We start from the raw sequence: 20,577 nt of genomic DNA, 5'->3' as shown, positions 1-20,577 counted from the left end.
GTTACTGAAATATGCACATAAGAATTCAAATACACTTCTAAAAATAGTAGAAGGTTAAAACTGTTTCAGCTTTTCAGTCTTTGCTTTATTAGAACTTCTGGGAGGAAAGTCCCAAAAAGTCTATAACTAATTCAGCTGCAGGGAAAAAAAGAAAAACAAAAGAGAAACCTGAAAGAAATATAGCCACAACCTATTTGATTAAAAAAAAAAAAAGAAAAAAAGCAGCAAATCTTATGTGTTCTCTACCTATGGACAGTGTCAGTATGGTGTGTGTAGTTCTCCGTGGCATTTTATATCCTGAGTCTTTTTTTCTTGTGAGGGGAATTGTGTGTTTCACAGTTCTGGTGGTTGATACTAAAGCTAACATAAGTTGGTCTAAGATTAAAAGAAAATGGTTTATCTGGAGCATTTTTAGAGAAGATGAGAGTCCTGTAAATTCTGAAAGATGTGATGGATGAGAATTTCTTCCTGCAGTAATCGTCTGTCCAGGCAGGTGGTTGTGAAGTACTGGAATCTCCCATTCTCCAATAGACTCATCTTCCCCAGCAAGTGGATTTGCTTTATCTTTCAAGACTGCTTAGATATTTCTCAAATGAAAATAAATGGATTTGATTTTTTTTTAACATTTTGTACACAACGTTGTGAATATTAAATTCTATCCAAATTTAGATCTGTAGATGTTCATGACGTGATTGTAAAGATCATCAGTCCTGTGATGCTCCAGTGTTATGTAGCTTTATTTCAGGATATGGATTCCTGAAACTGTGTGTCCTGAATTCTGTTGAACTAATCAGTGCAGACAGCTTCTAAAAATAAACTTTCCCATTAGATATTATAATAAATTTGCTCTTCAGAAAAGTTTTATTTTTCCCTTGAAAGAATAAAATTTATGATTTTATTTCCTTCCACACAACCCCATAAAATACTGATAAGGCAGGCAGGTGAGTTTACAGGGTGCTTTTTAAAAGTATCTGAGGTGAATTAAAGACTTCATAAAAATCCTCTGAGACAGCAAGCTGTTAGATGTGATTAGGCAAAAGACTGATAATCAGAAAGCTACTACTGCTAGGTGGTATAGGCTGGTATGGGCATTGTATTTACACATACCCATTTGTGGTGCATTTAGCAAGTATTTGTTTTGCCTGGTAATGAGGTAAGAAACAAATGTCTTTGTCTTGTGTCACTTCTACCTCATGGCTTCCTCTCTTCCTTTGAAACCTATTGCATTTTTCTACTGCTTATCTTATGGGTAAGTGTATTGACAAACCAAGCACAGTTTTCTCAGTCTTGTCTCAGTGGAATACGAACCCATCCTCTGAAATAATTTGTATGCCTTTGAAAACATTGAGTTGAAAGCCTCATTGGGAGTTTAAATTACATTTAAATGTATTCAGTGTTTAAGCTCGTGATGAGAAGATTTCTCCCAACAGTAGAAAATCACAGACTTCCTCCAAATATAATTTAGTCCTTTTTTCTGCAAATATTTGTGAGTGATTTGTCATGAATTTTCTAGCACCTCAATACTGGCATGTCTCTGTGCCAGTGCGATTCCTCTGCTTCTCACTGGTAGCTTTCTGATCCCCATCTTCTTGCCTTTTAATTACTGGACACTTTCCTCAGCATATGGTGACATGAACAGTAGAATGTGACATTTCTTGGGTTTTCAGCTCACGAATCCAAGGGAGAGGACAGAACTTTACCAAATGGGAAAAACCATCTTATTGCAGCAACTCTACCTCTCATGTGTGGTTCCAGGACTACTCATACTAAGGCTGACTTCAGCATCCCTTTTCACTTCAGGATTTTTTCTACACTGCTTTTTGTTTTCTTCTTTGCTTTAAGACTGGTCCCAGATTTGCTATGGTGGAAGCAGAATAGATTAGGCAGCTGATTCCTATCCCCTCCATAAGGGAATCATTCTTTACAGATTTAAAAAAACACATACTAAATGATACTGTTACTCATGTACATGTTTGACTGTACCATCATGGCTTACATCTCCTAGAGAAGTCAGGTGTCCAACTTACTTCAAGGTATTGCAAAATCGGGAAATACAGCGCAGTTCACATTTCTTCAATGAGGTGACCACACAAGGTCAGTGTGGTTGTGCCTAGCCATGCATCAGGAGAGTAATTCTGGGAGAACACCATTCTTGCTACGTCCAACACTCTCTTTCCAAGTAATGTATGGGCATGCACTGAGATCCTCAATAGGCCTGGGTTTACTGCAGTAGAAGAGAGTGGAAATCTGCAGAGCTGTTAGATGACCCATCTGAGGATGATAAAATATATAAGTAAATTCAGGCCAAACTAATAAACTGAAGAGAAGCAGCTTGGAAACATTTAAGCTAAATTATGTGGCAGAAAGAAATTCATGGTCATTAATAATATGAAACAAGGGAAACTGTTTATGATGAACTGAGAAAACAAAGCTTACTAGTGAGAATTAATGTAGAATATATGTCCAGAAATTCCCTACAGACATGCAAGGTCATTTAGTTCCCCAGTAACCATTTTTCTTAAATAGTTAAAGCAGCAGACAGATCCTCCAGTATTTAACACAATCTTTCCTTACCAGTAAAAAACATATGGAAACTATAGCTGTACTATCATAGGAGGAAGGGATGGCAGCAAACCACTTCTTGGCTACATCTTCTGCTTCAATTCTACTACGTCTGCTGTTTAGGAAGGAGTTTGACCGATTGATTCACACAACATTATGAGGAAGATCATTCTAATTACTTTTGTTTTGGCACTAGAAAACCCATGTTACATGACATGCCCATGGCCACTTTGCTAGGTCAATGTCAATAGTGAGGAGGTAGACCAGAACTGGCCACTCAGCCTCCTGTTCAGATTTCATTAGGCAGAACTCCTCCTATTTGTGTATTCCTGACCTGGAAAATGCATAGAAAAACAAGGTATTACTAAACTTGCAGTACCAAAGTGACAGCCAGCAGAAGTGCTAATGGTGGGCTGGGATGTGCTCAGATCTGACGTTGGGTCTCTCTTGTGAGAGAAAGCTGGGTAAGCATTAGCAGAAGGGATGAGGAGGGAGAGACTTCTTTCTCTAGTGTTTTTCTCCTGATTGTGTGGTTGTATAGTTGGCCTACTCAAGTAAGATGCAAGGTGATTGGAGTGTCTTCTGTATATATTCTTGCACTCTTTTCCGAAGTTTTGTGTAAGCATGGTGCTTCTGGCACTGCTGGCTCTCACTGTGATCCAGCAGCTCCATTCAGATACTGTTTTAAGTGAATGTAGACACCAGTCCCTGTAAGGTGTTCTGATTCTCTTCACAAAGGGCAATGGTTTCTTCTGTCCCACCTTTCATTTTGTGATCAGAAGCATAAAAATGTAGAGTGAATGAAAAAACCAATCCTAACCATGCACCATCCTAACCTGATCTGACCAACTTCAGTGAGAGCTTGAGATCCAATGAAAATAGAAACTCATCTCTCCCTAGGACTGTGAAAGAAAACTGAACTTTAAACATGAATTAAATAAATAGAGAACAGGAGCAGGGGATATTGTGATGCCGCTAGATATATCCTTGGTGTGCTCGCAACTTCAGTATCGCGTGCAGTTGTGTTTTCATCATCCAAAAAGCTTCAGAGATGCCCACAGGGATGGATGGCCAGAGGCATGAAGTGGCTTCTTGGCAAGGGATGACTAAATAGCCTGGGATTCTTCAGCCTGGAAGAGACAGCTGCATTGTATTAGCAGTCTCTGGAAGTATAAACTTCTCTTCCAGCATGAGAACTGGAAAGCCCAATAATGCTGTTTGGACTGATTCAGAAAATGGAAAGAGGAGAGGTCTGAATAGAGGTAATAATATTGAAACTTACTAGCAGATCTGGCCTGAACAGGAGAAAAAAATCCCCCTAAGGAAGTTCTTGTATAAGTTGAATACAATTCTTGCGTCTTTTTAATGTGCACAGCTCTACCCTATATTCTTTCCTTTTGCATCCTCCTGGTAATGAACTAGACATGCATGTCTACTTTAAAAAGGAAAATACGTTAATATTTTTTTTGTCTTAAGCAGAAATTTGCAGTGGCTAGCTGAATCTTTCCTTCGTAATTAATGCCTGAAAGCATTTTCTTTAGTACTTATTTAAATTGAAAGCTTTGTTGTCCGTTATTGTAAAGCTGCTTTTTGATTCTGTGAGTGTGCGTTACTACTGCCTGGTATTGCATTGCAGGTATTGACTTGAGTTTAGTAATGAGGAAGCATTACGGGGAGTCAGTCTGTGCTGAGACCTTGTGGATGAGCCTCCAGTGGCCATACTTCAGCTTTTCATGCCATTAGGGTCTTCCACCATAGTCAGCAGGGAACTGCAGCCCAGAAGCCAGAAACATCAGGCAGATCTAATTCAGTTTATTTATGTGTTTGTTCTGTCTGAGTCAAAACACAGAGCAGTAAGCCAACATCTTTCTTTGTTGCCTTGAGAAGCTTTTAATGCTATTTCGGCAACTAGTGTCATACTTAAAGAAAATAAATCCTTTCAATTTTATTATTCAGCTCAATGCTGTGTACATAGGTGCATAAGTTATTTGCTAAGTGTTTTATGATGAAGATTATGTAGGTAATGAGCTTTTACATGTTGGCACCAGAGAGTAACAGAACTGTGTATAGTACTTTGTAACTTGATGTAGGAAGGGAGCTCTTCTAAGTCCTCTGTAATGACATGGCACAGCAGGAAGATGAATCTGGATTAATTTGCAAATTAATCCAGAGGAAATGTGACAATGAGCTTTATTTATTTTTTAGCTAAACTTTTCCAAGTCTCTTAGCTCAAAGACGAGATCTTAAATCTATACAGATGTCTCTGAATAAAATCAGATTTTCTCAAAGATGTCTTCAGCTTCTGTCAACTTCAATGCCAGCCACAGAAACTAGCAGGCTTTGTGAGAATAACAGATAATAAATGTTGCTCTGCCTATGGAATGGAAGCTGTATTTGCAGTTGTGCTAATGAGAGTTATATGATGGCATGTCATATATATATATATATATGTGTATATATATGTGTGTGTGTATATATATATATATATATATATACATATATATATTCTTTGTCATTACCTACAAATGATTACAAAGTAGAAACCGGAGTGTATACATGTATTAAATTTTTTATTGACTAATTTCCTGGGGTTCTTTGTAAGTGACTCTAATTTCCAAACATGTCCAAAATCTTCTGGAAAATCCTGGATATCTACGTTCCTTGCTGAAAGAAATTTCCCAGCTAAAATACAGGCATTATACAGGCATTTTGAACCATTACAAGACTGGCACTTTTTCCCCAGATGATGTAACCATAGGAAGAGTTTGGATTGTGAAAAACCCATTATTGTCTTCTCCATTAGTTTTACTTGCTTATAAGCGTCATATCCTGGTTTTGCCAGGGTGGAAGCTTAGCAGAGATTCATATTTTCAACTAGGTTGTCATTAGTTTTGAATGAAAAACATAGATAGAGTAAACCACAGTGAGTGGCATTTGTGTGGTGTGTTGTGTGGGGGCATCATGTATGCTGCAGGTTCATGAGATGTAAAATGCCGTCGTACACATCTGCAGGGGCTACATTGCTTTGGATGGCATCACCGAGGAAATGAGTAGACTTTTGGTAAGAGTCAGCTTCTGCATTCAACCCAAGCAATGTCATCCAAACGATGAAACTGAAAAGTTATTTTCACTATTAATACAAATACAGAAATTGTGAATCTAATGTCAACATACGCATTAAATCCACCTGCAAATTGGACACCGAGCATACAGGCTGAAGGGAACAGCATGGTGCTCCTCAGCTGTGTATAATGGAGCATACAGGTTAAGAATAAGCTACAGAATTGGGAAAGGAGGATAGAGGTTTGTTAAATTTAAAAATTGAATTATATATTAAAAGTAACAAAAAAGATTATTGCTTCAGATCAGGGATTTCTTGGGAGAAAAGTATGACCTGAGCATGTAAGTAGGAATAATGGATCAGTTTAAAGAGAGAGAAAGCAAAGATAGTTTTGCAGCATTCTCCTCGCCCAGTCTCCTACAACAAAACCACAAGATCTATGCCAGTTTGGGCAGGAGGCAGCAGGCACTGGGCTTGGCCTTCAGGGTGGTCCTAGGGTGCAGGCCCCCAAATGCATTAGCTCTCAGCAGTACAGCCCTTTCTGTACTGCTGACTGAATGTTAGCACAGCACCTGCAGCACAGGCCAGTGCTTGGCAAAGGTCCCATGGAGCATCTCCCTTAGTTCCTCATCTCTCCTCTTTTCTCACCTGCCCTTCCTCCAAGAGACAGGGGCTGGTGGTACTCTGCCCTTGTGCCAGCTCTGTCATGGAAAACGGTGCAGTTTCACTTCTCTGTTGAGTCGAACGCAATATGTGATGCTGTAGGAGAGTAATGTAAATGTTTCTTGTGAAAACTGATGGAGGTTTTAGTTTAATAGTGAGTGAAAACTGATGGAGGTTTTAGTTTAATAGTGAGTGAATTGCTAATCATCTTGTCAAGAGCGGCCAGTATTCAAGCTTAATTCTCAAAATTATAAACTTCATAAAAAATTACTTGTGCTTTCTTTTTTTAACAGCATCTTTCTTTTCCATTTAATCATCTACACTTCTAAATATGCCTTTCCTTCACGTGCCACAAACTTTAGATAAAGAAGCCTTATGCCAAGTCAGCCAGGACTGCAGTGATTTGAAATAATTATTTAAATTGTTATGGACGTTGCATACAAGCAGGAGTGAGCATTGCATTGGACCCAAGCTGAGCATAGTAAGAAAACGAAAAGTATATCGCAACACATAACTATGTTTAGTGAGTATTTTAATGCAGATATAGGCATAGTTGCATTTAACTGTTATGCTGCCTTTTTAAAAAAAAACTCAAGCTGTTTGATAAGGAAGCTGAACTTAAAAATGAAGCCTTTCTCATAACCTCTGCTCCCTCCTACGCAAAGGCAGAAGCAGGAACAGCCTGCATCTTGAAATGGTCAGCGTGGTGGCAGAGGGCCAGTGTCATGGCGCGGTGTCAGTGCTGATGACTCTGCAGAGGGGGATTGCCTGAAAAGTCTGTCCTGTGTCACCGCTCAGCTAGAGAGCTCAGGGCAGCAGCTTCTTGCTCTGGAGAGCAGTAGGAAAGGTCTCTGCAAGCCATCTGAGGAAGAAGAGGTTGCCATCCAAGGAGGCTTTGTTGTGTGAAGGTTACGATAATGTGCTATCCCAAGTAATTCGTCTCCCAGACAGAAGCTATGGCAGCACTTTGTCAGCTGTGACAGTAAACTGTATCTCTGGGTACTTAGCTGAGCTGCCTATTCTGCTGGGTGAGCATCTTATTAAAATCTCTTAATTTGATACTTAGGCTAAAAATATCTTAGTTGCCATTTAACCACAGAGTTTCCTTTTAGACTTTTAAAATAGTGATCAACAGCCACTTACAAATATTGTGTCACTGACAGCATCTGATTGATGCATATAGATTTGCTGTCAGCATATCACTAAGATGCTGCAAATAAAATCTTAAGCAAAGCAGTCTAAGGAAATAACAAAACCTTTTGGGGGTAGCATCAGTGGCAGGCTTGTTGAGGGCATAGCTGTGAGAGAAACGTATAGACACAGAAATAAAATGAAAAAATGAAGAAGGTGGAGAGAAACCTTCCTAGTCAAGGGACAAGTTGAGTACTAGGGGATTACAGGGGAGCTTGTCCACATGCTTATCCATCTGCTGGAAAATAAGCAACACTTACCAAGATCCTTCATAAATTTGTCAGGTTTTCTTAAATCCCCATCTGACAAAATTTTCTAGAAGGTGGGAGCGAGAAGAGGAAAGGGACAGGATGTTTTATTTCTTTTTGTGCCATCCCATGGCAGGTGCAGACAGGGAGTTGTGCAGGACTGGTTTTGTTTCCAGAAGAGGAAGCTAAGATCCTGAAAACTGTGGGGATGGCTGGACAGTGGCAAAAGATAGCTGGTTTCCTCCTGGGACACACGGACATCTCACTGTCCAGCCTTGATGCTGAGCCTCTGAAGAGAGGGAAGGGATATTTGCAAATACATCAAAGCAGGAGCTGGTACCGAGGTGCTGTGTAAGCCACGGTTGCTGGCAAAGCTTCAGCTGAAGTTTTTGCTTGCTAAAACTCAAGCAGGGAGGAGTAGAGCGTAACTGTAGAAGCACCTTTTCGCTCCTGTAGTCCTTGTGGACAGATATGGGGGTTTCATACCTTGATACAAATCACAGTATCCTTCAAACTATTTTAAATTTTCCTGATTTCTTACAGCCCAAGCAGGACTGTTGTGCTTAGCAGAAACCACTGGGCCCATCACATATACCCTTGTCAGACTGCTTATTAGGAATGTCTTAAGAAAGTGCTGAAAGCAGGCCTAGAAGGAGCAGGAGTTACACTGAATTGGGAGGATACTCTGGGAAAGTTAGAAAGCTCACGCCAGACTCTAATAGTATTCCCACCAAAGCTAAAGCTGTCAGATTATTAAAAGAATAAGGAGTTTCCAGTAAAAGAAGTTAAGACCAAAAAGAGCCATCTTTTCCTAAAAGAGAAAGTTGCAAGTCAAGCATCCTTATATTTTGCTGCTTAATAGCAATATCACTCCTTAAAAGTACTGCTGTAGGTTTTTTTTCCTTAGTACTTCAGTTACTGGTAATGTCTAGATGTCTCTAGATTTACAACAACCTTGGTCATAACGAGTAAGCGGTTTTGAACTTATCAGGTAGCAGTTGTGTGCATTAAAACACAAGCTCTAGCTGACTTTGTTGTCTTCTGTGGAGCTGCTAGTTGTCAGGATGCAGTATCCTCTCTGCCACCCAGCAAGACTGGACAGTGAAACAAAACGAGAGTGTTTTCTCTCCTATCCCTGGAAGTCTTTCAAACCAGGATCTCCATTTGTTTACCCAAGTTTGCCCACACATCCTTACGTGCATGCAAGAGCTGGATACAAGCATCCCAGCTGAGCAATGAAATCATGCAGTGGCTTGATAAGGAGATAAGTATCTACAAGCGTTTAGAAATACTGAATTAGGAAAAGCAAAACTTTCCAAAACAAGCATTATATTAAAAGCATCTCACATGGTAGCATCTGCTTTTCCCTGCAGTTCTGAATGTGGTTTCTCCCTGTTGCCAGCAGCTGTGACCCACAGTGGGTACATAGGACTGTGTGTGAAGTTATGGGTAACCTACCTGCTGCAGTTACCAGACTGACCTGAATCCTTTACTGACCCATCATGTCTCTTCCCCATTTCTGCTTGCTCAAAATTGCAGTTGCAAGTCCAGTCCTTGTCAGAGCCTCTGACAACTGCCACAAGCTGGTGGTGAGTGGTCCAGGTGCCACCTAGCTCCTGCAGTGCCTTTCTGCAGATTAAGGTGCATATTGCAATCCCCTGCCTTATTTGCTGACAAATGACTAAACACCCAAGAGTAAACCTTGATTGTCCTAGTCAGTTCTTGGCCGTCAGAGCAGCTAGGTTTATTTTTGCTTCCTTGGCCTCTGCAGTGGTAGGCTGGGCTCAGTCCTGGACTCCTGAATGGCATGGTGCCCGTGCTCCCAGCCCAACAGCTGAAGCCTTGGCTCTCCTCTTTCTTGCTGGCCTTAATGGGATCTCTGGGTCCTCTCCTTCCCACAGCATGAGTGAGGCACCGAGGTGACATTAAAGTACTGGAACAGCAGATAAAAGGCCCTTGCTATATTTATTGAGTGTTACAGATAAGTAATCCACTCTGCTGTCAGTGTCTAGAGAAAGAGCAAATAAAGTATACATGCCCCTTGCTTTGATGTGATGAAATCTCCAGAGGACATTTACTTCAGTGGCATTCTCAGTGCAGCTGTAGCTGAGTTTTTCAGTGGAAAATAAAAGATTTTCATGTCCTTATGCATTGCTTTAAAAATATCACTATGGCTGATTCTTGTACACTGGACAATTCTGTGGTCTGAAAGTTGGGTTTTTTTTCCAAAATGTTATTAAAATCATCTTACCCGTTTTTGTTGGAAGGGGAAAAATTAATAGTTATTTTGTGGTTTCATACACAACATTAAAAAAACAGTCTGGTTTTCATTTAAACCAATAAAAGTATGGAAATTTAAAATGAAGGCTCTCTTCATGTCCTTAGATCAACTTGTTGGCCTTGCTAAAACGCATAATGGATGGAACAGGGGAAAAATCTGTCTTACAACTCATAGCATTGTTTTTGCATACAGTTCAGCTTTTTTGTTGCTGGTTTTCAAACCTGACATCACTTTATTGCCTGTCTTCTCAAGCTATAAAAAACGCCTCCGTTTTGTAAATTTGCAGCAGTTTAGAATCCAGTGAACCACATACATTACTTTTAAAAAACCTAAGCAATAATTAAGCAAATTGGTTAGTAAATGTACATCGGTAATTGAATTAATCTTTCAAATTTTGAGATACAAACCTGACTGTTTGGGACAATGGGTATTAGTGATTTCTGGTTGTGGTTTTGTCAGAAAGAGCCTCAGGGGCACCGGCACAAGGTACAGCACAGGAAACCCCAGCAGGTCCCAAGGAAACAGCCTGTCCCTGTGCGAGCCCCGAGCGGTGGGGGATCCCATCCCTGGGGATGCCCCGACTCGCCTGGACACAGCCCCCAGTGAGCCGCTGCAGTAGTCTCAAGCCTGAGCCTGTCTGTGAGTCCAGTGCTCTGGCATGTGGGGTGGCTGGCATCGCAGTGCTGCCCCTCTGTTCCAGCCTGCAGGTTGCCTTCCAGCTCTGGTTTGCCCAAGGATAGGACAGGACAGAGTCTGGAGAAACTCCTCAGTGTTTTCTGGGCTTCACTTCTTGGCAGTGAGCAGCCTGCCACTGTCCCCAAAATGCCTGCAGGTGGCTGGGCGGTATAACCAGGTGTCCTTAGCCTGTTCATTTTTCCATCTCCCCAAGGCTCTGAAAAGTGACTTCCTGAAGCTGTTCCTTCCCTCCCCACTGTGAACGAGCCACCCTAGCTGTTCGCAGCCCTTTGATCTGTTAAGTCACAGCTCTGTCACTTCGGGCTGGTGCCCACACCCTGGAAGCTGCCTGCCCTCCTCCCTTCTCCTGGGAGGAAGGTTGCTCAGCTGGGCTCGTTGCCTTCCTTCTTCTTTCCCCAGCATCCCCCCGGCCAAGCTCCATGTATATGTGTATACTTAAAGCTTGTAAAATTGTAACTTATCTTTGATTACTGCACTGCTGTTCAGCATCCGTCCCCAATGACCCCCAACACCTTCTGGAACTTTATAGCTCATGAAGACAGGTCCATAAAGCGATGTTAAGTCTTAAACTAGGTACTTCAGAGCCAGCTGGCTGCCTTGGCTTTGGCAACACTTCACATTGTGAAGGTTGTACCTGCTGAAGCGCTCCATGTAATAAACCATTTGCCTAAGCAAATTTAAACCTGCCGGTCTATTCCCCTGCAGCAGCCCACGTGTGCTGCAGAGCAGAGGCAAGGTCTGGGCTTAGGCAGCTCGGTGTCTGCAGCCCCCAAGCTGGGCAATTCACCTCTAGCTCAGATGCATTCCCACAGCGCAGAGGTTCCTGCATGCTGAGCTTTGCCAGGAGAATTTACTTTGCAAGCTGGAGGAGATCTTGTTTATTTTTTTCTCCCAAAGGGCAAATGAGTTGCCAAAGTAACCTGGACAAAGAGTAGTGTTTTAGATGGGGAATTACAGTTTCATATTTATTTTCTTGTTTATAGGACTTTTATATTCTTCCACAGCACAGAGCGAATGCGCAATACGTTGTGGTTATTTATCATAGCTGTAAGAAGGGGGCCTGGTGGTGACAGACATCTCAAGGACCCTTAACTGAAAGAGGTCAGAAGGGGTTTTTGGACAAGATTTGTCCCCTCTGCCATGCAGCCTGTGTTTAGCAGCAGCTCTGTTCCCTGTCTGGGCTCTTGTGTTCTGCCAGGAGGAACTGGGACAAGCACTGCTGAAATCACTAACATCGCTGTTCCGACTTGGCAGTAAAGAGCCCCCAGGACAGTTCCCGGATGCTGGCACTATGTGCCTGTGCTGTTAAATTCACGGCTTGCGCGGGAATCTAGCACAGGCCAGGGAACATTTCCAGCGGGGCGGGATGTGCGAGGTCCTCTTGTGCTGGCATCCTTTCCTCCAGGGCAGTCCTCCAGCTCGTCCTGTATCCATGCTTAATCCCCTCCCTTCCCCTCCTCGTCACAGGCTTTGCCAAGCAGCAGTGCCACGCCACGAAATCTCCTAGTGCTGGGGGCCACAGAAGCTTGAGAGAAGCTGTGGAAGAGGAGAAGGATGGAGGAGGACAGAGGTGAGTCTCCTGCAGAGGAGACTCACAGAGCTGAGGGAGCCCTGCCAGTGCCTGAGTCAACAAAAACCTTTGAATGGCACGAAAAGCTGGGGTGAAAGCCAGCATCCCGCCACAGCCCCAGGCAGCTGCCCTCTCAGGCTGCTCTGGAGGTTTGGCTTGGAGCCCTGTGCACCCAGGAACCCTGAGCCCAGGGGAGCCGCCTGGCCTGGAGGAAGGCAAAGCGAGCCTGGGCAGGGTGCTTTGCACACTGTGGCTTTTGGAGCCGGCTGGCCAGGCAGCACACACAGACAGGGGGTCTGCACCACATCTGGAGTCCTGGGGTGAGATAGAAGCCACCAGTTCTTCAGCTAGGACATGCTCAGGGTGAAGCAACAAGAAATGACCATGAAGAGCAGCTCTTGCAACCACCGCTTTCTGTACGGGGTTGTTCTTCCATAGAGAGCATGCATGTGTGCTGCAGAAGCCCGTTCAAGGCAGTATCATACCAATGGCTTTGTCTGTGCTAAACTATTACTGGGTGTTGGTCACAGACCAGTCAGATAACAAATGGAAACCCTACTGTGCCATAACTTACACAGAGGCAGCTTTGCCAAGGGAAGGTGACAGCAGAGGTTGAGGGGTCTTTGGCCCAATGCATAGAGCAGTTCCTGAGGTCTGTGGATAGGAGCGGATCCTCCTTGGAAAGATCTGGATGCAGGGGTGAGGTGAGAGGCATCTAGGCCACCTCATCACCTTTTCAGAGGGGGCATTGGGCTGGAGAGGAAAAGGGATCTTCTTCAAACCTGATCTTGCTCAGTCAGTTCTACCCTCCTGGGCAGGTCTGTCCTCTGGTTTCCTCTCAGGCAGCTCCACCACCACCATCCCTAGTACTAGATACCATATTTCTCCTCCTTTCCTCTCCCCAGCTTTCATGGGTCAATCAGTGTTTCTTTCTGCCCCTGCCTCCCCCCCCATTTCTCTGTTCCTCAGCATATTTTGTGTTAAAATTGGTGAGGGTTTTTCTTGGGGGCATTTCAAGGTTTATTTCTGATGGCATTTGAGATGGAATCTGCTGTGCTGTTGATTAGATAAGACTGGTGTGGGTATGGAGGTTGTGGTAGGGTGGAGGAGACCAGCCAGGAGCCTCAGCTGGAGAGCACTCTGTACGTGAGGTCACTGTTCCAGGGGAGGAGGCAGAAAGCAGCCTCTGAAATCAGTCTTCCCCGTGACATGCAGAGGAATAGAGTGATGTCACAGAAAAAATACACAACTAGAGAAACACTGGGATGGAGCAGATGCTCATGGTGGGTTTTCAGGTGAGAGATTGTGACTGCAGACAACACATCCTCCTGTAGAAGAGGTTACTGTGAAGAGTGGACTCGATATCCTTGGGGAACCTTCTCTAGTCATTCACCAAGGCTTCTGAGGCATAGTAGGCTTCATGGCTTACTGAGCCTCTCAGAGGACACTGATAAGAGGCATGAATTGTGTCCCTGCACATTTTCAGAGGCCACATGAAAATGTTGCCAGAATAGACTAGTCATGACAAGGAGTTTGGACTTGGCATCTGTAGACTTGAACAGCTGAAATGGTCACCCACAAGTAGACAAGAGTTAGGGTGACACCAGGATTGGCTCAGGAATGACACCCTCCCCTGCTCATTGTCCTCTGCATTAGACTCCAAACACAGGCAGCCTTGATGCTCTTTGAGAAGGGAGTATGCTAGTAGCAGTGGTGGGAATGGACCTTGATGCTCTTTGAGAAGGGAGTATGCCAGTAGCAGTGGTGGGAATGGACCTTGATGCAGACCAGTGGTATGTAGGCTTTACAGGTTTGGTGGCAGCTGTTGCAAGGACTTCTCATCATGACTCAGTGTGCTCTCAAACGTGCATCCTACTGGAAAGCACACTGCCAGTGCTGCTGGACGCCTGCCCCTGCCCGGCGCTGTGTGACTCAGAAGTGCCTGCATCACAGCACTGTGCAAGGAGGTTTGATTTATCACCCTAGTTCCTAGAGTCTTGCCTTGGCACAGCAGGAAATAACGGTTCCCAGGGAGAGAGCCTATGCTGTTGGAGTGTGTGATGAAGCTGTCCAGGTTGCAAGTTCTGAGGAACAGCATTAGTCATGAGGGCAAGGTCAGTCACGCCAGCTTCAGCGCATTAACTGCAGTCTCATTTAACAGAGGTGGCTGTGGCATGGGTGAGGGACACAGAGTCACCCAGTCCCACCAGCTCCAGCTGCAGGCACCAGGGTGGGGATCTCCAGCCTCACACTGCTCCCAGCAGGTCCAACACCACAGCTTCAGTGGGTTATTTGGGGCTGTCCTGGTGAGTCAGGGCAGTCCCTGGGAAGGGAGATCCCCTTCAGTGGGCCATGTTAGTGACCCTGCACAGACCTGCATCCAGTTTGTCCTTGTCTCCCTTGTACAGGGGGGCACAACAAACTGCACAGTGTGTATAGATGTGGCCTCACTTGAGGTTTAGACTAGATATTAGGAAGGATTTCTGTGCAGAAGGGGCTGTTGGGTGTTGGAATGGGCTGCCCATGGTAGGGGGGAGTCCCCATCCCTGGAGGGGTTGAAGAGTCGGGCTGAGCCAGCACTGAGGGATCTGGTGGAGCTGGGAACAGTCAGGGTGAGGTTCATGGTTGGACTGGAGGAGCTTCAAGGTCTTTTCCAACCTAGACAGTTCTGTGATTGTGTTATTCTGAGGGGAATAATACCTTCCCAACCTGCTGGGTGCTCTCACACCAGGCTGATTGGCCTTCATTGCTGTGGCTCCTGGCCAGCTTGGTGTGCACGAGTCTGTGGATGCCTTCCACCTGCAGAGACTTGCATGGAGAGCCGCCCCTTCCAGCCCGTATCAGCCTGCCCCTCACGTGGGGCTGGTCTGTGCTGGGGCAGGACTGCTGCTGAGGTCCTTCTGAAGGTACCACTCAACACCTGTCCTCCTGCCTGTGGGAAGTGCCATGGTGCTCCTTTCTTCATACAAGATGTTAGTGTTGGCTGACTTTTGCATAAAATGGAACACCTCAATTGTTCTTTTGCCTCTCAATATCAAATCTCCAAACAAGCCCAACAGTTTTACATACAAGCAGGAGCCAACTGTGATTTTTGTCTTTGCATGTCCTGCTCCAGCTCACGGAAGCGTTGGCCATCCATTCGGTAGTAGGAAGAGAGATGTGGTACCTAACCTAACCTATTTAGTCAAACTGTTGTATTTTCCTCTGTCATTAAATAAAACAGTATTTGAATGCACAGTGGGGCTAATGCTACTTTGTGCAGCTTTTTATGAAGATTATAAAATTGAGGCAAAAAGCAGATCTCACTGTAATTAGAAGATAGAAGAGTTAATCATAGGAATGGATTCCTGCTTGCTCTGAAATTTTCTAAACTGCTTTAAAATACCTTCAGCTGAAGGAGCTGAACTTCACTGTGAACCCTTTGTGTGCTGAAGTAGAGTTTTCTTCATCCATTTGTATTGCAACACAGAAGTTGCAGAGCTGTTTTCCTCAGAGATTCAAGAGTCCCTGTGTTCTTTTTGTTGATATGTGAAATCATTTGGGTTTTTGCAGAGTTGTACAATCATTTACTTGATGTGCTAGAGGCAACCCAAACCTCTTATTCCCATTTATTCACCCTTTGAGAAAAGATGTGGAAAAAAGTCACCAGTCATCAAAGTTTCAAGTCAGAGGCAACTAGCAGAGAACTGGGAGATAAACCACCGACAGATGGGGGAGGGTTGTGTGTGAAGGACATACTCTACATAATGCGCCATTAAAACTTCATGAAGAGGTGTCCCAGAAAAAAATATTACAAAGCACTAGGCTTAATATTAAATTTTTAGTTTTAGCAGTGTGGTCAGTTTCAGGAAGGAATAATCAACTTAGCCACAGCATTCGCATATTTAATGTTCTGAGAGAAGAGAGACTGTCTGATTTTTCTTTTTCTTTTTTTTTTTTTTTCCCCCAGTAATTAATGAAAGTCAAAGGCAGCAACTGGAATCTGCAAGCTACTCCTCTCGCTATGCTCTGGTACTTTTTTATGAAGCTGGTACACGGATTGATGTCCCCTGGGCTGCACAGTACATCACCGATAATCCCTGCATACGCTTCATCTCCATCGATAATAAGAAACGCAATATAGGTCAGTGCTCCCATTATTTCCCTTAAACACAGTGACAATAGAGGGTGTAGATCATGAAAAATGCTGTTTAATTGAGTGTTGCTATTCTGAACAGAGCAAGTATTTAACTCCAAGCCGCAGCGGATAGCATTTAATGTCACATTTGGCCTGTAATAAAATACACAATGAAAGCGGGAAGGTCTTCAGAAAATCACCACCCAGCACATGGTTTATGTTACTGCATTTATGAAACCAGTGTCAGGGGATTTGAAACATCAAAATGTTGCTATTCCAAGAAAGAGCTGGAGTTCCTTTGTTTAAACATTGATTCATACACATGCCAATTTATCTCCCATCATCCATTACTTTACAACTCCTGTTCTTTCCACTAAGCTTGCTTGGAAGTAGTAATGAGTTATATAATTGAGGCTGTTCAGTCTTGCTCAGAGTTAGCCAGTGTGCTTTTATAATCATGGAAAATCCTTGAAATGGCTGCACATAGTACAGCTGCTCGGTAAAGCTTAGAGAACATCCCACAAGGCAGACAATTCTCATATGTTTCTGGAAAATGGCAGTTGAGTAAGTATATGTTTTAATTATTAAATGTATTTCATATACCGAGAGTGTATTTGCATGGAATAGCTCAAGAAAAACCACTAGCATTTGAGTTTAATCAAGTTCATTATGAGCTAAATATCCTTCCTGGTTCTGTTACTTGCTCACATGTGACGATGACCAGGTTTAACTGCATCTATGAAGTGGGGGGAAAAACCTACAGACCACTGTAGTGATCTACTGTCACAGAGTAAGGAAGGATTTTCATAATCAGCTCCTGCCTAACATGTAATTATTAAGTATTACCAAAATCACTGTGCCAAAGTATGTTCAGATTTAGACCTGGGAGACGTCTGGTTCCAGTCTTCCTTGTTCAGTCGGGATTCATTGTTTTCCGTGGGCAGTCTGCAGACATCAGTGATGTTAGGGCCTTGCCCGTCACCCTTATATCTACATGTCATCACCATGCTAGAAAACAACCATAAGGTTGGTCGTGCCTTCCCTCTCTTGCACCATAAACATGCAGTTTCATGTAATAAGCTATCCTGCAGGAGTGTGACAGTGTAACAGTGGCACTGGTGGCCTGGACCTCTGAAGATCTCTGCTCCAGCTGCTGCTCACAGCAGGCAGTGCTAACCCAAGGTCAGGGCAGCCATACCTTTTCTAGCTGAGGTTTAAAAAAAAAACCCAACAGGGTGGAGATCCCCTACACGGCTGGTGACCTGTCCCAGCGGTGCATCTCCACTGGGGGAAGAAGTGTTTCTTCATCTGCAGTCTGAACTTCCCAAGGCTCAGCCTGTGGGTGTTGCCTCCTGTTCCATTTGTCCGCCTCTACCAACTGGTGTCATTCAGGTTGGAAGGGACCACTGGGGGCCTTTGGGTTCTGCTCCCACACAAGGTGTGAAGTTGCTAAGTTAGATCGTGTTGCTCAAGGCTCTGATGTGATGTGATTTGTCACCTTTGCACTGCTGGCTTATATTCAGTGGTTGATCCACCATAACCAGCAGGATCATTTCAGAAAGTTCTGTTGCTCAGCCAGACTGATGTATGGCATTGTCCTGTGTCAGGCACAGGACCTTGCACTCCTCCTTGTGTGGTAATAGTACAGTTCAAGTCAGCTCTTCCAAATGCGCCCTTCTCTGCACCAAAGCCAGCTGAGTAGCAATGGCTCTTGAAGTGCCTTCAGAAACAGCAGTTTATTCTGGAAGCAGAGAAGTTGGAGTGATGAACCAACTCACCACTGTAGTGAGCCCAATTTTGTTATTTCTCATCAGAATTTGGCCTGTTGGTCTGAAAAAGAGGGAAAATAAAACAAAAGAATGGCTGAACTGGCCAAAACGAAGATGCATCCACCCTGATATGCTTCCTCCAGCAGGGACTAATAGTGAATATTTTTTTAAAAATGAGTGTAAGGAAAGCCAAATAGAGTGATGTGTTTTTCCTCTGGCATTGTCTCCTTGTTACTGACAAAGTGCAGCTGGGGATTTTCTTGCATCTAAGATTTTATTACCACTGTTGTGTTTAATGATGAGTACTTGATAGTTAATAGCACCTACTGGTATTTTCCATCCCAGCTGCCTGATTCTAGCTGTGCAGAAGATGACACAGCCTAAGGGAGAAATTCACCCATCCTTTCCTCACCTGCTTGAATAGTTGGTGTTAAAGCACCAGCACTGAGAGCAACAAATACGGAATTATAATGGAATTATCAAATAGCTACATACAGTGTCCTTGCTGCATAGAAACATACAATTTGGGGCATTTTATTAACAAATACATAGAAATTACCAGAACATCAATGCTGACACGTACCTTTCTCACTGAAATTTCCCTCATGTTTTTGGGAGAGAATTGTATCTCTTCCTAGGGCTGGAACAAGCTGGGGGCCAGCGATTGAAGATGATTTCTGTCCATTAGGGCCCCCCTTGTGACCTATAAACAGTCAACCGGCCACCTGGACTGTGCTGTCTTTCCTGGTGAACTTGCATTTTGCAGATTTGCACTTTGTTCCAGGAAAAGTAGTACAAGGGAGAGGACAGTGTATGTTAGCTGGAGCAGTATTTCTGGCTGTGAGCACTCGAGCCGAGCACAGAAGGGTTGGAAAGCATGCCTGTGTCATGTTCAATAAAGCTGACTTACAGAAGTATAAAAATCAAAAGTGGTCACCAAGTGATTCACTTTTCTTCAAATACATGCACAGCTCTGCTGCTAATACATACTTTAAGACAACGTGGGCAAGGGGGGGCTGAATGTAACATTTATTTACACATATGGAATACTGCAGCCAAAACGCTTGAATATAAAGTTCCTTTATGTTTTTTTTAGCACATATGCAAGTATTTTGCATGTATTATCTTTCTTTCTGTGTTTCTGACTGACCTCCAGCACATATCAGTGGGAGGCACAGCAGCACCTTGCTGTCCCTTGTTCACTCTTTTTGGGGCGCCATTACTGATGTTTTAGCATCATGCTCCACTCACTCATTCCTTTTCCCATTCTTCAGCCTTGACTGGCTGTGGTTCATCTGAAGAAGATGATGGTGACAATGATAAAGTGAACATTCAGAGAGAGAAGGCAGAAATGCTCAGGCTGATTTCCACTGTGTCTCCTGGGTGAAGCAGCTGAGATCTTTCGGGACAGTCATCATTCCCAAAAAGCCATCACCTTCTCCAATTGGTGCCTGATTGGTCCCACTTCCACTGTTCATCCTCTGTGCCATATACACCATCCCCGTATATTCAGTTGTGTGTTGTTGCTCAAATGCCTTTATGCATCCCTCTCTCCATTGCATTAGTCTTAGGAGGGAAATTTGCTTTGCTGCCCATCAGATGTGGCTGTAACACTTAGCAGGAGTACGTCCTCAACAGATAGAGGAGCATGGCTGTAGTTCTCTATGCATAGGTAAAAGTGACTAATGGATCAGGCACAAACAGAAATTTGATTTTTTGGGGGTTTCTAAACCTTCTTTCATGTAGTCACAATTAATGGAGATTTATCTAACCTTCGTTACCACAATTAATGGAGATTTATCTAACCTTCGTTACCATCTCAAATAGTAATGTTTTAGTAAACAGCATTAAACTGTAGAGGAGGAAATAACTCTTAAGTTTCTGCTAAGGGACTCTTCATTAAACATGTCATTATACAAAAAATAACTGCATCTATATAACGTCTACCTAAAATGAATAGACTAGCCCTCGAAGTCCAAAAGGCAAAGTCTATCCCTTGCTATGAAAGTCCAAACTATCCTTTTCATTTGTGTGAGACATGGTAATCCCTGAGTTGACTCATGTAGTAAAGCAGAGATGTGAAACTCTTATACGTTTAACATTTTATCAGTGAAATCCCTGAAACAGCCTGTTGTTATAGTTACACAATAGGATAGGTTTGTTAACTGCAGTCTGTAATTCTCAAAAACTCTGAGCCTTTGCTTGCTCTCAGAGCCACGCGCTTTCCTGAGGACCATTGTGCGTCGCTGTTTCGTGATGAGCTGCTACACTGAATCACTGCTTGTTGCACAGAACTTGCAAACTCATAAAGCCTCTTCTTGTGAGGAGATACAGCAGCATCCCCTCTCTTTCTGTTTTCTCCTCAATTCCTTTGTGCAGACTGCTCAAGGGTTGCTGGTTCTTCAAACATTTATAGCAT

The 20,577-nt window shown here is 43.5% G+C and overlaps 1 protein-coding gene across 2 annotated transcripts in view; it reads left to right on the top strand.

The window, feature by feature from the left end:
- Positions 1-20,577, top strand: part of RNLS (renalase, FAD dependent amine oxidase) — a 75,609-nt gene that overhangs the window by 40,532 nt on the left and 14,500 nt on the right. For both annotated transcript variants that reach the window (XM_026851955.1, XM_026851954.1), the window contains exon 4: positions 16,222-16,395. In XM_026851955.1, the coding sequence (XP_026707756.1) occupies positions 16,222-16,395 (174 nt within the window). The remainder of the gene's footprint in view (positions 1-16,221; positions 16,396-20,577) is intronic.

This window comes from Athene cunicularia, assembly GCF_003259725.1.
Source record: "Athene cunicularia isolate RWA chromosome 6 unlocalized genomic scaffold, athCun1 chr6_part2, whole genome shotgun sequence".
Classification (NCBI taxonomy): Eukaryota; Metazoa; Chordata; class Aves; order Strigiformes; family Strigidae; genus Athene; species Athene cunicularia.
This window is presented reverse-complemented; position numbering and strand designations above follow the sequence as displayed.